Raw genomic sequence first — 19,249 nt, 5'->3', positions numbered from 1 at the left:
CTACTGCATACTGGGTCTCCGCCTTCAGCAAGTTGCCTAGTCTCTTCTGGCCTCAGTTTCCTCATCTCTAGACTGGGGTTAATCATCCCCACCTCTCAGACTTGTTAGGATCAAAGGAGATAAAAGGTTTAGCACGGTGGCCAGTACAGGATAGCTATTCAATAAATTCAGGAGTTTTTTGCTTTTGTTTGTTTTTTAAGAAGCTTGTCACATCCTAAAACATTTTTCCACATGATAAACAAAACCAGAAGAAAGATGAACCCTTTGGAGCACTGTTCCTATCCTCTCCATTCTTTTTACTTCGCTTTCAATCATTCTGTACAATTTCAAGGGACTGGACTTCCCAGAACCAGGGTGGTGATCCTGCTATTCCTTTCTGACTCTTGCTCCCTTCTAGCGAGTTGGACGCTGGCAGAATGCCTGCAGGATGCCCTGCCAGTTCCAGCGGAAGCCATAACTCCCAGATTTGGTTGTTTATAGCAGCCTTGTCTTTACTCAGCTGTGCTCCCAACCTGTACCTCCCCACTAATCCAAGTAAAAAGAAAGCACAAGGAGATTTGCAGCTCTGATTTCTCCTTGTCGCTTCTAAGGAATTCTTCAGCCTGTTTTCACACACAAAAAGCCAAAAAGGTTGATTGAAGTGAGGGCACCATTATAAAGTCCAGATAGAGAATTATGATTTACCTGACCTCAGACTTACCTCTGTTTCTTTGTTTCTGAATTGGGAAGGATCCGGTTGACTCCCTAAGGATGGTGGAAGAACATGGCATTTCTTAGGGGTCAGTCTGTGAATACTTTCAACCCATAGCCATGACCAGAAATTATGCCTCTGCTGTTTGGGCTGAGAGACACTTAGGGCCCTCCATTAGACTTCCAAGGGTCCCCCCTGCCTGACCAGGAAGTCCATTAGCCCGCCTGCAAAGAGAGCCGTAGAATGCATCCACAACGTGGCAAGTGGAGACGTCTTATCAAGTGCCAGGATTATAAGATTCCAGAGAATGGTTGTAGTTATTTTGTTTGTTTAAAATAAAATAAGTTTGTAGTTGAAGACTTTGAAAACACAGGAAACCACAAAAAGTAAATCATTTGCCTATTATCCCACCTCCAGACATAACCACTGTTAACATTAAATTGACTATCCTGCCAGTATTTTTTTCTATGCATGTTTTTAACAAAATTGGAATCTTTCTATACATGCTATGTATACCTTGACTTTTTTACAGAATAATATATCTTGAACATTTCCCCATGTCAAAGATTCTTCTAAAAGGGTAGTTCTAAATCTTTTTTGCATCCCGGATGCCTTTGAAAATCCAGTAACAGTTATGGATTCTCACCTCCTTGGAAAAAATAACACATAGTCAGCCAACTCATGGAATAATTTCTGCACCATTTCTAGGGTTCACAGACACTCTAAACTCATCCCTGAATTCCAAGTGAAGAACCTTTATTCTAAAATGTGCTAATGACTGCTTAGGATTTTAATGTAGATAAGCAGAGTTGCTAATGTGGACATTTGGGTTATTTACTGTTCTTTCTTTTTTTGTTAGTACTTTAATGAAACACCTTGCCAGTACATCTTGTGCAGCAATCCGATTACTGTCTTTGTATAAATTAGTGGAATTGCTGGGTCAAGGAGGATGCCCACTTGTAAGGCTTTTGAGATTTAGCCCCAGATTATTTATTTGATTACAATCTGCGAGTGATTGTTTTAAACCATCTCTAAGCATCACCTTGCTGGTCAGTCTTCTAATCTCCCTCTGCCTTCTTTCTCCATTGACACAGCTCCAACCAGGAGATTCAGACCTACGCCATTGCACTGATTAACGCACTTTTTCTGAAGGCTCCTGAGGACAAGCGACAGGTCTGTGGCTGCCTTTTCAAACTTTTCGTCTGGGCTCTTCCAAGAGAAGAATTCTTGCCTATCCAGCTTTTGCTGTACAGAGAGCAGAAACCCAGCCGTTTTCCCAGAGTCCTTCCTCCTGTTCCTCTGTGGTCAGAGCCATCAGAGTGGCTTTGCTAAGAAAGACCCAGGGAAGAGCTAGGAGGGAAACCAGCTGGGCCTTGGGTTAGAGCAGGGACCTGTAAACTTCTTCCTCTAAAGGGACAGAGAATAAATATTTTTCACTTTGTGGGCCTTATGGTCTATGTGGCAACTGTTCAACCTTGCCATTGTAGCCAAAAGCAGCCTCAATGGTAGGTAAAGAAATGGGTGTGGCTGTCTTTCAGTAAGACTTTATATACAAACCAGTGACGAGCCTAATTTGGCCTTAGTTTGCCGACCTCTGGGTTAGAGGATGAATAAGAAGGGAGAGGAGATCCTCTAGGCATCACTGCGGAGTCCAAGGAGACCAAAACAAATGAGATCCTTACTTAAGGAAGCAAGAGTGGAGGGACTTAGCACAAAGTTTCATGAATGATGATCTTCTGATCCAGGTTCTAAACTTCTTTCTTCCCCTACTATTTAGCTGTGTGACATTATGCAGATTGCTCTACTTCTCTGAACCTCAGTTTCCTCACCTGTAATAGGGGAGCAACAATATCTGCCTCGTTTACTTCACAAGGATGTCAAGAGAAAAAACAAGACCCCTGTTGTACAAGTGAGGAAACGAGGAATCCTCTGGGCAGTGGAACAAGCACTGGCCTGAGGGTCCAGGGCCCTGGGGCTGAGGACTTTTCCTGCCACTGACTGGGCACCTGCTTTAGCCTCTCCAGGTCTCAGTGTCTCTGTCTGTAAAATGAAAGGGCCAGATTAAATGAGCTGTAAGGGTCCTTCCAACTCTAACATTCTAGCTTTCTCTGGTAAAAGCCCAAGTGGTGTACAAAAGAAAGACTTTTTAGTTCTCTCTCAATACTATGGGCTTAGCAGTTTGAAATTCACATGGGATCGTGTACCATGCTCTTGGTAGATTCTAGTGGGAGGACCAGGAGCATTTGTGGGTCTGTCTGTCCTTGTCTGTCTTGGATGGCTTTGCTCTGTTAATCTCTTCCTTCGTAGTCCTGTTTTGAATGTAAGCTGAAAGCTCATTCTTCCATCTGCTTCTCTCTGTGCTTTTTGCTTTCTGCGACAGGACAAGCACCTTAATCCTCTAGACCTGCCTGTCACTGTAAGTAGCACCGCCATGTGAGAGGGCCTTGGCTCTCTTCCAGGTGGGGAGGTCAGAGCTGGGCAAGAATCTCATGATCTGATCTAGGTGTTCGAGCTCCAACAGGGAAAGATGTGCTGTAAATGTCATTCATCAGGACACTTGGGGACGTACTGCAGATTAGAGTCACATAAAGGAGTAAGGGGACGCCTGCCCCAGGGAATGTGGCCCCGTCTTTCCTTTGTCAGTTGCCTTTACGTGGGTCTGTGGTTCAGCCAGGGAAGATCAGAGTCAGAAATAGCCTGTGACTTTCATCTAGATGATAGCACAGTGCATCGCCCTCCAGCTTGGTGTAGCAAAGAGTGAAGGTAAATCTACGCCCTTTTGGACGTTTACTGGGCTGTAGGAATTTGACAAGGTGTTGAATTGACAGAAAGGAATTGGATCCTCGCTTCTTGCTTAGAGGGATCTTTAGAGAGGTCAGCTCGCGAGGCTCTGAAAGAGGATGAGTGCTTCCCCTAGCACCACAGGGAAGCTTTGCTCTACGTCCTTTATATTCCAGCAGCAGACCACTATCAATTACCCACTTTGTGAGCCGACCTCCTACAGCTACCAAAGTTTCCAGGCCACCTTCCCCGTCTGGCAGCCAGTGTGCGCTCAAGGAACGCAAGGCAAAACTTCATGTTCCTGGCAGTGTCAGCCATTTGGAATATGGCTAGAAATCTAGAAGTGAGAGAGAAAGCCCTTTCAGCTCTGAGAAAAATGACAGCACTCACGGATATTGCTCCATTGGAGAGGTGTGACAGCTCCCTCAGGCCCATTGATTTAGAATTATCTATAAAATTAAATTAAGGCAGCAGTTTAGAAAGTGAAGTCATACTAATTAACCTTATAAGAAGCGATGGCTGACATTGGAAGGAGGAGACAGAAGAATTATGAAAAGCTGTCAGAAAAATTAAAAGCATGGTAACCTGGGACCATTTTGTTTAGTGGAAAATAGCTTCACATTCAGTAGCTATTTAGCGTATTACGGTGTCACAACATGGAATAATAACTGAGGTTCCTTTTGATGAAGCCAAGTCCTTGGTGATGATTAAATTATAATCACCCTTGTCTCTTCAGAAATAGAGAAATGTATAGCATATATTTTTAGAAGATTTGCATAAGAATGGTCAAAATAAGGTTCTGAAAGGACCCTTATGCTCCCTGAGTCACCTATGTAGAATACTTTACTTCCTGACTGTGCTAAACAAATAAAGTATTACTGTCAAAATCTGAAGCAAATGTAATAAAAAAAGGGACCCTATTATGAAAAATGACCCAAATGCACCCAGCAGGTTGTTCTCTAAGCCAGTCAGAAGTCAATTATGGACCACTTACTATTTCAGAGTGTCTGCACCCCACTCCATCTGCAGGGGGCCGCTGGGGGCTGGAAGGGACTGCTGGGGCCAAAGCCATGTCCTCGGCTTGGAGTCAGGGTTTCCGTAGAGTCCCTTCTGGCCTCGGTGGGTGCTGCCTGGAACAGTGCATGTGGCTTGGGAACCATCACACTGCTCTGTGCTCCGTGTGTGTTGTCTGTCACCCAGCATCCTCGTAACACAAGCGTCTCGTCCTGAAGCAGTCCTCGTCCCTCTTTGAAGATGATGCGATTGATTGTGCCACTCGGGAGGGAAACTCCATTTGAGTTCATTTTTACTCACAAAAAAAGTGAGGGAGTTTTTCAGAGTATAAAATGCATTTGATGGTCCATGCATTTTTTTCCCATTTGCCCACTTTTCATTTAAAATGAAAAAAATTTAAGAGAAAAAGCTCCAGGGCTATAACATCATCTTCCCGTGACAGTTGTCACAGCTGTGTGCCTGCCACCTTGCCTTATGTTTGCTTATTTTTCTCAACAGGATATGGCCAATGCATTTGCACAGAAGCACCTTCGATCCATAATCCTGAATGTAAGTTTCCAGAACACACTGTATTTTGTTACTCTTGTTGTTTTGCTGCTGTTAATAGCAATTACAACTCTTATCATACTTATATCGTCGTCATTATTTAAATTGAGTGGGGAGGGCACTCAGAGGGAACTTACCAATAGGTACTAAACACTTCTTAAGCTGGAAAGCTGTTTCTGGTAATCCTCTATAAGCAAAGCTGTCTGTAGGAGGCCATCTCACCAGGAATTGCAGAGCCTCTAAGGAGGTACTGAGGCCAGCTCTCCTGTTTGTTGCCCTGCAACTCCAAACATTTTTATCCAGAGGGAATGTGTTAAAATAGGCACAAAAGAGGAAAGTAATTCATTCAACTAACACCAACCATAAAACTAAATTGTGGGGCACTACTAGGAATGAATAAGGTGGTGTGTTTGCTCTCAAAGAGCTTCTGGCCCAGTAGGAAAGCGAGTGGTCATAGCATCGGGTGGTCGGTGGTTCCATAGATAATGGTCTCGGAGATTTCAGAGGAGGAGCCATCAGTCCTGCCGTGAAGGGGAGGTCTCAGGAACCCTTTAGAGGAATGTCTGCAGGTGAGGCTGAGGATAAGTAAGGAGACCAAGAAGCAAAGGAATTCTGGCCAGGGGTGGCTGGAACCTGGAAGGAGTGTGTGGTCGGGTAGAAAGTGGGGCAAGGAGTAGATCTGTCATGAGGCTGGAGAAGTGGCACAGACCGGATCAAGTAGGGCCTGAGTCTTTTTTCCCCAGGGCAGTTGAGGGGATGTAATCAGGATCATGAAATAACCAGACTGGCATTGTAGTAAGATCTGTGTGTTTCCTGGGGGGCGTATGAGGGAGGTGCAGGAGGTGGTGGGGACGAGGAGGCATCAGGAAAGAGATCTGATTCCCTGTTACCAGGGTGGTTTTGTGAGGTGGAAGAGAGCCAAGGGTCTGGATTAAAAGGAAGCCATGTTATCAGTTGTCAAAAACAAGGGAAAACTAGGAGACCACAGTGAAGGGAATAAAATGAGACATCAGGAGTCAAGTGTGAAAGTCTTAATAATTCTGAACATGAACTTTGGAGTCACCGGCCCCGACTCTGCCATTAACCAGTCTTTGATCTTGAGGAATTCACTTCACTTCTCAGGGCTTCCACTTGCTCATCTTGAGGTGAGGATGAAATGAGCTAATGTAAACACAGTGCTTGGCAGGGGGCCTGGCACTTGGTAAGCACTCCACTCGTATTGGCAGTTCTATGACTGTGAACAGGATACAAAGGTGACAGAATTCAAGAAGCAAACTCTGAGCACTTGTGAAGTGGGGCAGTCAGCTTCTCTAAACACACAGAGCCTGCCAGACTTCACCTTGCCGAACTAGCTCCTGCCTGCTGGCCATTTCCTTTGTCACAGCCCACCACCAGTCTGGCAGGAGGAACCCGAGCAAATGCTTGAGCACTCTGCCTGCAAGTGACGGGGGGTGCACAGGTTCCCATGCATTCTTGTCCACTTTCCCCGAGCAGCTGCCCTTGGCGCTGTCCTCTGCATGTGTGGGAGTGACGATGTCCTTCTGAGGGAAATTTAATGAATTTTGAGGCTTATTATTTACCTAAAGAGGGTTAGAAGTTCAGGTTGTTTCTGGACAAACCTGGTAAACAAGTGAAGATTCCACTACAGAAGACAGCTCAGTGTCAGGACTCAGGACAGAAATGGTCCACTAGGAAATGGTTAATGCATGCTCACGTAAGTCCAGCTATTTAACTGAGTCAGGCCAAAGAGCGTTCGCCTCAAGATATTTGACAGTCAAATAAGACCTCACATAAAACCTCTGAGGCCGTAACTCATCAGACTGGAGCTGTACTTGGTTAAGCTGTTGATGGCTGGGGTGATCACCTTCCCGCTGTGATGCCTCTAAGTTTGAGAAAGGGGGATTAAAGTGAATGAAAACCAGTATCACATTAACTTCAAAGCAGTTTTATGAACTATGGAGAGAGGTAAGGAAGAAGGAATAGGGATAGACAAGTAGGGAGAAATCAGAGTGGCAGGGGGAGGGAACATAGAGAAAGGAGGAGGCTCAGAGTGAGGCAAAAGAGGAGGTGTGGAGGGGGCGAAAGTAGCCATGGCAGAGAAAAGCCCCTGGGCATTGAGAGGCTGGGGAGAGGGGAGGAAAGGGAAGTGAGGGAGGCCGAGGAGCAGGGCAGAGAATGGAAAGCTTGGGGAGAGGGAGAGAAACACTGAGACTGGTCTAAGGAGAGAGACCTCTTGCTGGAGAGACAAGCGGGCATGCATGTGACAGAGAGGGAGCTAGAGAGGGCTGGAAACAGTCACCGTTCACGGGGAGGAGGTGAGGGCCTTAGCATACACTCCAGCGAGAGATCAGGGGCAGCGTTGTCCCTGAGAACTTTCTGCAGTTGTGGAAGTGCTGTTCAAAGTGCTAGCCACCAGCCATGTGTGGCTATTGAGCACTTGAAATGTGTTTAGTGGGACTGGGGAACTGAAATTGTAATTTTTTAAAGTTTCAGTTTAAATTTAAATACCCACATGTGGCTTGTGGCTGTTCTTTTGGGCTGTGCAGATCTGGAGAAAGAAAGAGACAGAGAAAGGAAGAACACCGTGGAGTCACACGGTGGGGAGAGGAGGTCTAGAGCAGAGCCGTCCAGTGGGAAATACCGCGAGCCACTGTTTAAATGCTCTGGTAGCAACATTGAGAAAGGAATGGGGGGAGTTAATTTCAATAATATATTTCATTTAACCGAATACGTCCAAAATACTATGGTTTCAACATGGAACCAATAGAAAAAATTATTAATGCGATATTTTACATTTTCTTTTTTCATCTTAAGGCTTTGAGTTCCCGTGTGCATTTTACATTTAGAGCACATCTCAATTTGGACTAGCCACATTTCAAGTGTTCAGCAGCCACATGTGGCTAATGGCTACCAAATTGGTCAAAAGAGATTGATCTCAAGCCAGAGCAAGCTCTAGAGAGAGCTGATCTAAAGTTGGAGGGGGTTCTAAAAAGACATTGATCTAGAGTTAGAGAGCCCTAGAGCCAGGCTATCCGGTAGAACTTCCTGTGGTAATGGAAATATGCTGCATCTACTCCAGCATTGGGTGGTAGCCGCTAGCCACATGGACCTGTTGAGCTTAAAATGTGGCTAGTGTGACTGAGGACCTGAATTTTTAACATAAATTAATTTTAACTGACTTAAATACATATAGCCACATATGGCTAGTGGCTACCATATTGGACACCACAGCTCTAGAGACGTCGAGCTGGACTGAGTCAGAGAACGTGAAGGACACAGAGGTGCTGCAGGTAGGAAACTGGGCAAGAGTCTCATTTGGGTGAGAAAAGATCAAGAGTGACAGGATTCGAGATGGTGCTGAGACACAGAGGGAGAGAGGAATACGAAGGAGCAAGCAGGAAAGAGCAGGCTATCATGGGAGTGAGAAAGGACAGCAAGAGACAAAAGCACACCCAGCATTGATGAGCCCGGAGGGACAGAGGGAGAGGTAGCATGCCAGAAAAAGACAGAGATGGAGCGTGAGAGGAGAGGGGACCCGAGGTGGGGTGGGCACCAGAGGGACAGGGAGGAGCTGACGAACTGAGAGGAGAGGTGGGGGCCATGGAGAGACAGGTGGGGGACGGAGTTAGAGGAGGGAGAGGGACATGCTGTGGGGACGCAGGGGACGCGGGGAGGGGGACATGCAGCGAGTGACAGGAGAGAAGGAGAAGGACACATGTAGGAGAGAAAGGGAGGGGCAGTGTGGGGGGTCGGACAGGGAGTGTTACGTGTCTCCCTCTGTGTAGGTGTCTCAATATCATTGAGAGGAAGTAACCTTTTCTAAAGCCTCTCCACTTGGTGAGGCCATCTGAAACGTTTTATTTTTCTAAGGGAAGACAAAAGAACGATACTGTCCAATTCTGCAAGCGAATCTTCTCTGTACACACTATCTATTGTGTTGGATTGAATAGTCCTGTGCCTGCTTGGAGTAAGGTCCAGCCGCTGACCTCCCATGTCATAATCTTCATGGGGTGCCTCCCACATCTTTGGCGTGGCCGGGTGCAGCCTCTGCCCTTCATTCCGCTTCCTTGCCCAGGGAAGTGCAGAGAAAGGGATGGTGCCCTTCGGGCCTGCAGTGAATCATCTCTGCCTGAATCAAGCCCATTCATGCTCCATCCCCTTCTAGAACATGAAGTCCCTGTGTGTGGGAGGAAAGCCCTGTTCCCTGCCCAGCATACGTTCTTTTTCACCAACAAGGATGTGAAAGAAAATAATTTCAGCCCCCTGCTCCCTGCCTTTGCTTTTTCCAGCATGTGATCCGAGGGAACCGCCCCATCAAAACCGAGATGGCCCATCAGCTGTATGTCCTCCAAGTACTGACCTTTAACCTTCTGGAAGAAAGGATGATGACTAAGATGGACCCCAATGACCAGGTAGGTGCCAAGTAGGGCAGAGCTTTCCTGGCTTAAATAGCGTGCTGTTTTCTCATGGAAGTGGTGCATTCCCCCCGTGGTGTATGTATTGAGCACCTGCTGTGTGCCAGGCACTACACTTGGTAGTGTCTGCAGAAATCGTTTGTGTCTGCTCTGGCGAGTCTAGACCGGCACCTCCCCGTGATCTCCTCCTGCTGAGTGCCTCTCTGGGCCAAGCCCGTCTCTGTGCTGCTCAGTAGAGGAGATGCCTCTTCAGAGATGTTTGGGTCCAGAGGTCTGCCCAGAAAAGCCTGACCCCCTCTTTCTTTTTCTTGCTTCCCTTGGGTAGCTGATTCCCCTGCTGACTGTCTGTCTCACCTTTCAGGCTCAGAGAGACATCATATTTGAACTGAGGAGGATTGCCTTTGATGCTGAGTCTGACCCTAGCAATGTTCCTGGGAGTGGGACTGAAAAACGCAAAGCCATGTACACCAAGGACTACAAAATGCTGGGGTTTACCGTAAGTTTTTCAAAACGCAGACGTTGGTGGGCCTTCTCCCCGGGTGGGAAGTCAGAGGTCCCACTCAGACAGTCTTGAGAACCCGTCCTTCATAACGGTGGCCCTGGAATACATGAGACTAAGAAGCTGGAAGGGCCTTGATGCTTGGTTAGCTTTGCAGTGGCGAGTTCACAAGTTTATGTGTAACATTTGGCCTTATGAAACAAACCCATCTGTAGGAGGGCCCAGGAGGTCAGCTAGGTGGCGGAGAGGGCGCTGGTCCTCTCTCCAAAGCAGCTACTAGGTTCTTTGAAAAGCTTGAATGGATATTTCGTGATAGAATACAGCTTGAGGATGGAGTTAATGCAATTAAATCTTTTTTGTGCGCCCGCTCAGTGCCCAGCAGTATGCTAGGCGCTGGGGATACAAGATGAGTTGGCTGCAGTCCAGTGCTCAAGAGCTCAGGCTCCTAGTAGAGACGGGCATGTGGAAAGAACTGTGACAGAGGTAGGGACCACGTGCTAGTGGCATGCAGAGGAGGGGCAGTAGGGCGTGCCCTCAGGTGATACCACACACAGGGAAACGACCCTGTCTCAAATCCTCAAATCAGGTTTCTTTATTTCTCCAGAACCATATCAACCCAGCAATGGACTTTACCCAGACTCCTCCTGGAATGCTGGCCTTAGACAACATGCTGTACTTGGCTAAATTCCATCAGGACACCTACATCCGGGTAAAGGCTGGGAGCCAGCTTTCTCAGTCCCAGTGCCACCTCTTTTGCCTACCTCCCTCATCCTCCCTCTCCTCTTCTCCCCATAGATTGTCTTGGAGAACAGCAGCCGAGAAGACAAACATGAATGCCCCTTTGGCCGCAGTGCCATTGAGCTCACCAAAATGCTCTGTGAAATCCTACAGGTTGGGGAACTACGTAAGTCCGTGCAGCTCCCTCTCTTCCTTCAGCCATTCCTTGTGATCAAGAGCCTGGTGAGACTCGAAGTTATAAAGTTAGGTGTCAGTGGGACTGGACAACCGTACGTGCTTTTGTTTAAACTAGTGAGTGAGCTGTAATCCATCTTATCCTTGTTTATGCGAATCATGGCTGTTGCTTTGCTGCGCTGGTAATTTGAGTGTATTCAAGAGCTGCGCCACCATCCATTTACTCCTGTGTGTAAGTGCTAGCTGAGTCTATAACAGGGTAGAGCCGGACCGAAAGTGCCCTGGAGAAGAAAGCTAAGGAAGAAGAGAAAGGCCCATCCCACACTCCTCATTAGCCCTGGTCCTCACTCTGGTTTTATTCCTTGGGACTTTGGTCAGAGGATCCAAAGTTTCTGGATGTGAGCTCCGAGCTTCATCCTTTCCCTGTTTCTTTTCTTCCACAGCAAATGAAGGGCGCAATGACTACCACCCAATGTTCTTTACCCATGACCGAGCATTTGAAGAGCTCTTTGGAATCTGCATCCAGCTGTTGAACAAGACCTGGAAGGAGATGAGGGCCACAGCCGAGGACTTCAACAAGGTCAGTATCACAGAGCTCTGAGGCCCATGGGCGGAGACCATCACATGACAGTCTGTGACAGCTGGCCAGAGCCTGGGGAATCCCTGAGCTGAAAACCAGCTTGGTCTGCAGAGCTGAGGCATGAGACTGAGGCCTGGAGAGCCTCTGTCCCCTCTGGTTGTGCTTCCTCTGTAACCTTGAGCAGGTGCCTTCCCCTTGGAGGCCTGGGCCCCTCATTTATCCAGTGGAGCCAGGACTTGGCCCTCCTGTTGTCCTTAGGGGACAGGAAAGTAAGCGTAACAACAGTAGCTGTGGTTCATTGAGCCCCTCCCGCAGGCCTGCTGCAGTCTCATGAATTGGAAGTGTTAGGGAGAGGTCGGAGTGGACTGGCCTGATACACATGGTGCGGGTACCTGCTCAGTAGCCATTCCTCGATGCTTTCTGAGTACTTACTCTGCCGGGCACTACTATGTCTCAAAGCTGATCATCTAGGAGTGGAGTGTTTGAAGCTGCTCATCTCTTTGTAAAAGATTGTAAAGTATAAAGAAGAAAAAGTGCTCTAGAATTCTACCACCCAGCAACGGCCATTTTTACGTGTTTCCCTCTAGCCTTTTTTTCCTGTGGATTTTCCCTTCTTTGGTGGAGATCACACTGGATGTGCAGTGTGGAATCCTGTTTCTTCCTTTAGCTGTCATTTTAGGGAACTAACACCTTTTTGAACACACTACACTGTGCTTGCTTTCCATATAGCATCTCGTACTCCTCATGGCAACATATATCAGAAGATGTGTCTTCCCTTCTCTCACTTTGAAGATGAGTAGATGGAGCCATGAGGATGTGAAGTGACTTCCTCAAGAAACAGATTAAGGGACAGAGTCAAGATCTGAACCCATTTCTTTCTCACTCCAAAAACTCATGCTCATCCCACCACACCATTGACTAGTTGAAATATATGAGAAATAAAGCATTTGTCCCCATCAGTCATTTGTCCTAAATAACCATCTGAGAAGGTGTGCCTTAGGAAGTGGGTACTCCTATTCACCCAGGAGATACCTGCGTACCCGCTGTGCTCCAGGCCCTGGGGGAGGCAGAGCCTCGGTGCCCCAGAATCGGCCTGTCTGTTCATCAGAGCAGGGCCAAGGCAGCTGCCCTCTTCCTTTCTCTCAGGTTATGCAAGTGGTCCGAGAGCAGATCACTCGAGCTTTGCCCTCCAAACCCAACTCTTTGGATCAGTTTAAGAGCAAACTGCGCAGCCTGAGCTACTCTGAGATTCTGCGACTGCGCCAGTCCGAGCGGATGAGTCAGGATGACTTCCAGTCCCCGCCAATTGTGTAAGTGCCATCCTGGGGCTTGGTGGGGTGGGGAGTGCAGTGCCAGCTCTGCTTCCTTCAAAAGCTCCGCTATCCCATGACCACCTTCTTACTCTGGTGCTTGTCCACCCCAGGGAGCTGAGGGAGAAGATCCAGCCCGAGATCCTTGAGCTGATCAAGCAGCAGCGCCTGAACCGGCTCTGTGAGGGCAGCAGCTTCCGAAAGATTGGGAATCGCCGAAGGCAAGGTGAGAGGGGCGTGCGCTCTGGGCCGTAAGTACTGGCCCTTACTACCCAGAGCTGCTGCGCCAGGAGGGAGCCTGCGTGGACAGGGCAGGCAGGGAACGAGTCATCCTCATCTTTTGTGCACCCAGGCCTTGCCCAGCACTGTCCTTGCTCACCTGCTTGGCTTCCCTTGTGTTCCAGAACGTTTTTGGTACTGCCGCTTGGCGCTGAACCACAAGGTCCTGCACTATGGTGACCTGGACGACAACCCTCAAGGGGAGGTGACATTCGAATCCCTGCAGGAGAAGAGTAGGTTCATTTCTCTGTTCATGTGTCATGGTAGCTGGACTACCAGAGTTCTAGTCCTGGCTGCTCCAAACTGATTATCTGGTCTTGGGCCAGTTACCTGTCTGGACCTGTTTCCTCCTCTGTCATCATCTCACCAGTTACCTCACAGGGCTGCTTGGAGAATTCAGTGAGACCACAGATGCAAATGGGTTTTACAGATTGTAAAGGGTGATGCAAGACTAAGTTGAAAGGTGTGGTTAAGAACAGAAGCTCTGAAGCCAGACTGCTGGATTCACATCCTGGCTTTGCTGTTAATTCTAATTAATTGCAAGTTAGTTCTCCCCTCTGCCTTGGTTTCTTCCCTAAAGTGGGAATAATTGCCACATTTCCCCTGTAAGAGGATTGAATGAGTAGTGCATATACAGCACTTAGAACCGTGGCTGGCAGGCAGTAAGTGGAACTGTTAGTGCTGCCGCTGCCCTTTGCTCTGGGGCGTTGTCATCATCGTCACTGTGAAGTGGAAGTGAGATGAGTGTCCACGGCCCCATTCCTTGGGGAAACAGTCCAAAAGCCATGAACCAACCCTCAGTTAGATTCGATACAGCCTAGCAGGACACAGGCCCTGGTCCATGAGAAGTGACCACAGAGGAGGGAGCAGTACGAGGCCACCCTCCCTAAGCTAAGACAGCCCTTTGAGGTTGGGGCCGAGGCTTCCCTTCCAGCAGTGATGCAAGGACCAACTGGCAGCATAAAGCTTCCGGAGACTAATTGCCATCATTCGCAGTTCCTGTTGCAGACATTAAGGCCATCGTCACTGGGAAGGATTGTCCCCACATGAAAGAGAAAAGTGCTCTGAAACAGAACAAGGTGAGTGGAGAGGCGATCGTGAGTCTGAGTCGCTGTCACAGTGACACCCAGAGAGGACAGTCGGTGGTAGTTGCTTTTCAGGTGCATGCTCTCTCACCCCCTTCTCTCTCCCTTTAAATTATTTCTGAACATTCTATTAAGAATTTTGAACATACACAGAAATAGATAGAACCCCCATATATACATCACCCAGCCTCGACAACCATGGCACACTCTACCCATCCACGTGTCCCTCCTGCTTATTACTGAGGGAAATCTGTAGTGTTATATCACTTCATCAGTGAATATTTAGAATGTATCTCTAAATTATAAGGACTCTCTTAATATAATCACAAGACTATTAGCACATCTGAAAAGAAAAAGTTGTTATTTAATATCAAATATTCCACTGATGTTTGAATTTCCACTAATTGCCTTATAAATAGCATAATTTCTCTGTAGAAGGCTATATGAATGTTTATATGTATACACACCTGTCTACACATACACACGCTCATACCCATTTTGTTTGCTAAATCAGAATCCAAATAGGATCTACAAATTGTGCTTAGTCTTTTTAAGTTTGTTAATTCCTAAGTTCCCCCTCCATCTTTTCCATCTTTTTTTCTCTCTGCAGTTCATTAGTTGAAGAAACCAGGTTGCTTGTTTGGTAGTTTCCCAGAGTGTGAAATTTGCTGATTGTCTCCCCATGGGGTAGTTCAGCTTGTTCCTCTGCCCCAGATCTGTAAGTTGGTAGAGAGATCTAGAGGCTTGATCCAATTCAGGTTTGACCCTTTTTTTTGGCAAGACTACTTCCTAGATGGTATTGTGTTGTATCAAGAGGCACATAATGTATGGTTGTCTATCTTTCTGTGATGTTGGCAGACTGTCGATGCTCAGTACCTCGTCCCGTTAGTAAGTGCAGATTTGCAGACTGGTGATGTTCCAGTGCTGGACTACTACTCTAAAGGGACACTGCCTGTCGTCTACTTTTGGTTTCCCAGTGGTACAGTTTATATAAGAAAGGAGGATAAATGCTTGATGCTTTTCCTTTTATTTTATTCTTTCCTTTCCTTTCCTACTTTTAAAACAATGAATTAGTTCCCTGGTATCCAGCAGTGACCAATTTTGTGTATGTGTTTTGTTTTGTTTTTTCATATTATTATGAACTTATGGATTTAGGCAAATTATATTTGTTTGAATTCATTACAGTTATGTTGTTGATGCTCCAATTGTCCCATCTTTGGCCATAATTTGTTTTTGTTGTGGTAGTTTTTTAACCTGTTAAGACTCTCAGTTTAATTACCAAGATAACATTTAAGGTGATGCACAGTCGTGGACTCTGACATTCAAAAGGTTCTGAGTGTTGAGAAATGACTTCTGCCGTCTTAAAAGTATTACCCCATCTTAGGAGTGACTTGGGTGGAGAGTGGGTGAGTTAAGGTTCCAGCCACACTTGTGTGCTTGCCCAAGAGCCTTGATGGCATCACACCTGAATCAGCACATTTGGTGATGGTGCCAAGTTACTAGGACTTTGACCAAGGTCTTGGTGTGCAGAGCCCAGGCCATTCCATTGCTCCAAGTAACTGAAACCCTTTCTCCTTCAGGAGGTGTTGGAATTGGCTTTCTCCATCCTGTATGACCCTGATGAGACCTTAAACTTCATTGCACCTAATAAGTACGAGGTGAGCAGTGTGGTGCTGTCTTGGACAGCCAAACCCTCTCCGTGACTCCTCAGCTGGAGGGGAGGAGTGCGCAGAACAGGAATGTCCCCCTAACGGCGGGGCTAGAGCATGTCAGGAAGGCTGAGGGTCTGCTGTGCTGTGGGTCCTGCCCCTGAGCTGAGCTATTGAGGTTCCTCTTCAACAGCAGCCTTAGGTTGTCATTAGAAAGCAGGGTCACCTTGGGATAACTTATTTGCCTGGGACTAGGAAAATTCTCTCCTTTTCAGTTTCTTAGTGGCCACCTACCCAAGTGAACCTGCTAGATCCTCCCCCCTCAGGGCACCTGGTCACATGTTGTAGTGGATCAGATGGATCTGGTCCTCCCGACATGGGGCTTACAGTTTCATCTGCTGCACTGGGAGATACTGGATGTTAAATGAATGACTGTGGTTGAGACCACACATGTCTGCTGAGCTCTGAGAGCCATCAGAGGGAACTGGAGGTGGGGCTTCTGGAAGAAGAGACACTTAGGCAGGGCCTGAGCTGCCGGTGGAGTTTTATTGGGAGGAAATGAAGAACTAGCAGGCGGGGGGACAGGTGAGCAAAGGCATGGAAAAGATGGATCGGGAGGTGCTGGGGAGGGACGGGTTGAGAATTCTCTGTTATTCCCCTCTTCTCATGAGACCCTCAAGTTCAGTTTCTCTAATAATAATGTTTAACACTCAGTGACTGGGGCTTTTTAAATTTACTTTTTTTCAAACAAAATTAAGATCCTACAGTGATTCCATTTGTGTTCTGCTTTTTTCACCTGGTATATATTTCCTCCCACCATTAGTAATTTCAGGGGCAATTTCAGGTAGTTGATACCCCAGTGCTCAGGTCGCATTTTGCTTTATTCATTAATTGCTTTTTAAAAATCATACTTCATATTATCTTAGGGAGTTTAAATGTAAATCCCTCATAAAAACCGAAAGGTCTTTTGAGAAAGTGGATGCTCACCTCCCAGTTTATCTTTGCTGTTATCCCAAGTCGATTTTGCCTATACTGAATAGCGCCAAAGAGACTGCTGGGAGTCCTCTCGGAAAAGGGACCTTGGCAGGACCTCCTGCTGACCAGGGGCCCCTAGGTGACATTTTGCAACTTGCTCCCCACAGTACTGCATCTGGATTGACGGCCTCAGTGCCCTTCTGGGGAAGGACATGTCCAGCGAGCTGACCAAGAGTGACCTGGACACCCTGCTGAGCATGGAGATGAAGCTGCGGCTCCTGGACCTGGAGAACATCCAGATTCCCGAAGCTCCGCCGCCAGTGCCCAAGGAGCCCAGCAGCTATGACTTTGTCTATCACTATGGCTGAGCCTGGAGCCAGAGACGATGGTACCCAGGAAGGGATTTTGGGCCCAGGAGAAACACAGTCTGGTGCCTTGTCTTTTGCTTGTACAGAATCTATACTGACTGTGGTGGCCAGTAAATGCCAGCCATTTCTCAAACCCACCTCGGACCACCCAGAGCTTCCTCTTGGACCCTGGCCACTAGGCATCATGAAGGCAGGGTGCTCCGGCCTCCCCATCACCGTGGAGCCTAGGATCGGGCCTTGAGGAATGAACAGCAGACGCCCTTGCCTTCCAGGCCAAGAAGCTGCTTCTTGAGTTGGAGTTAATAATGCCACTCACCTTTTCTTCTGAGCCTGCTCTCTGGTCGGCTGGATCCCCATGTGGGCAAGAGCTGACCCAGCAAAGGCTGCCTGCAGAGGCCAGATGTGCTGGGAGTGTGGAGAGCCTTAGAGGGACTGCCTCTGGGGGACCTGTGCCTGTGGCTCAGATCTAAGTAGAGGCCTCGCCCTTGATTTTGTTGTCTTCATGAGGGCTCACTCCGGCCTCATCCAATGCCATGCTGCTGCGGCTCCTGCTGAGGTTTGGCTCGAACCCCTCTGCTCTCTGGAGCCACCAGATCTCTCTCTTGCCCTTGAAGTTGTCTGGGCAGTTGGAATTTCTCCCTGCAAGTTCTCAGTCTCTCATCCTGGCAAGTCAAAGACATGCGGGCTAAGTCTCACCCTGTTAGTCTCAAGGAACTCTGCAGGGAGAGCCAGATGAGGCTTGGACCTAGACTGCAGTGAGGTCACTAGAGTCCACCCTCCCACCCCCATTTATATCTTTTTTCCTTGGGGAGAAATCTCCCACCCAACCTGAATTGCAGCCCCTCTAGTTTGCTTTTCTTTGGCCTTCCAGACCTCAGGAAGTTTACCTTCCCTCCCTCCCCATCCCAGCGCTGTGGTTCCTGCCATTGACATGGTTTCAGGGAGCTGGCTGAGGCCAGCTGAGGCCACAGCTGTGCCAGTGGGGCTTCCCTGGTGCTGCAGCACTTGTAAACCACACGTACAGCCTCTCTCCTCGACACACGTAGACACAGTGGCATTCGGCATTGGTAGCCCGGCATGGTAGGTACTGCCCAGTGAAGAGCATACTCTCTATTTTCTTTACCATAGGCCATACTTATACAGACGTGTATATATATTTATATAAGATCTACCTATCCTAGATGGAATGTTTGAGGTAAAATAAAATTGGAGGCCAAAAAAAATAGTAACATTTCCAGTTGTGAGCCAAGATTGTAACCTGAGAGCAGCCAGGAGCTTCCTGTCAGTAACCATGTTTTCAATAAATACTCTTTCATGTACAAACTGTGGTTGCTATGAACAGCTGTTTCTGTGTACTTTCTCCCGCCCAAGGGAGCTTCACCTTGACGAGCCTTCATTTCATTGTGTCTGCGAGACTTGGGAGAGCTCCAGCTGGAGCCCTCAGCCACCTTCCAAGAGCCCCTTCCTCCTCTTCCACCACGCCTGCGTCCGGCACACACTCTCGGGCGCGTACACACACACACAACCCCCTGCTGGTTAAGGATGCTCACAGATTGTCGCACCAGGACAGAGTGTTTTCTGCTCAGGCCTGCCGGGTACAGAAGGGAAAGGCATGCTATACACCCCCGGGAACATGTCCTCTCTCTTCTCCCTGCCAGGGATACAGCCAGGGAACAGCTCGAGTACTTGTGCCTTACAAAGAAGACACGTTCTTCACCCTGTGTGTTGCCGGTGCTTGGTGCCCAGCCTTCCAGCTGGTGTTTTAGGCTGTTGCTCCAAAACTCAGCCTTGGTAGCTGCGAGGCTTGAATGAGGGTGGTGATGAAAATAGATATTTTCTCTTGCCTCAGAGAGAAGTGGGCAAGGACAAGCTCTTTCAAAAGGCATAGAACACACAGGCTCTACAAGCCTTGAGGACTGACTAAAGCCAAGACCTTGGGCGGCCATGGGTGCCACTGTAGGTGCTTGCTAAGCATTAAATGAACTAACGCCTGCGTGATACCAGCTGGCAGTGGCACGGAGCAGGGGTTTGGGTAATGCACTGCTTTCACTCTGGCCTTGAGCCTTCTGTTCATAGGGGCCGGGGAGCCCAGCCGAGTCACTTGCAGAGGTCCCTGTCTACAACTAGTTTTTGAGCCAGAGAGCC

General features: G+C 47.8%; 1 protein-coding gene across 11 annotated transcripts in view; it reads left to right on the top strand.

The window, feature by feature from the left end:
* ELMO2 (engulfment and cell motility 2) overlaps positions 1–18,427 on the top strand; it is a 37,831-nt gene extending 19,404 nt beyond the window's left edge. For 6 of the 11 annotated variants that reach the window (XM_070246873.1, XM_023626644.2, XM_070246869.1 and 3 more), the window contains 13 exons: positions 1,786–1,864; positions 4,985–5,035; positions 9,322–9,444; positions 9,809–9,943; positions 10,551–10,655; positions 10,742–10,850; positions 11,302–11,438; positions 12,585–12,748; positions 12,862–12,974; positions 13,153–13,260; positions 14,024–14,106; positions 15,693–15,770; positions 16,904–18,427. In XM_070246873.1, the coding sequence (XP_070102974.1) occupies positions 1,786–1,864; positions 4,985–5,035; positions 9,322–9,444; positions 9,809–9,943; positions 10,551–10,655; positions 10,742–10,850; positions 11,302–11,438; positions 12,585–12,748; positions 12,862–12,974; positions 13,153–13,260; positions 14,024–14,106; positions 15,693–15,770; positions 16,904–17,104 (1,486 nt within the window). In that variant the 3' untranslated portion in view covers positions 17,105–18,427. Of the gene's footprint in view, positions 1–1,785; positions 1,865–3,071; positions 3,108–4,984; positions 5,036–9,321; positions 9,445–9,808; positions 9,944–10,550; positions 10,656–10,741; positions 10,851–11,301; positions 11,439–12,584; positions 12,749–12,861; positions 12,975–13,152; positions 13,261–14,023; positions 14,107–15,692; positions 15,771–16,903 lie in introns of all 11 variants that reach the window. The other 5 variants (XM_070246871.1, XM_023626642.2, XM_070246867.1 and 2 more) reach the window with 1 other exon arrangement.
* The last annotated feature ends 822 nt before the right edge of the window (positions 18,428–19,249 follow it).

This window comes from Equus caballus, chromosome 22 (genome assembly GCF_041296265.1).
Source record: "Equus caballus isolate H_3958 breed thoroughbred chromosome 22, TB-T2T, whole genome shotgun sequence".
Classification (NCBI taxonomy): Eukaryota; Metazoa; Chordata; class Mammalia; order Perissodactyla; family Equidae; genus Equus; species Equus caballus.
This window is presented reverse-complemented; position numbering and strand designations above follow the sequence as displayed.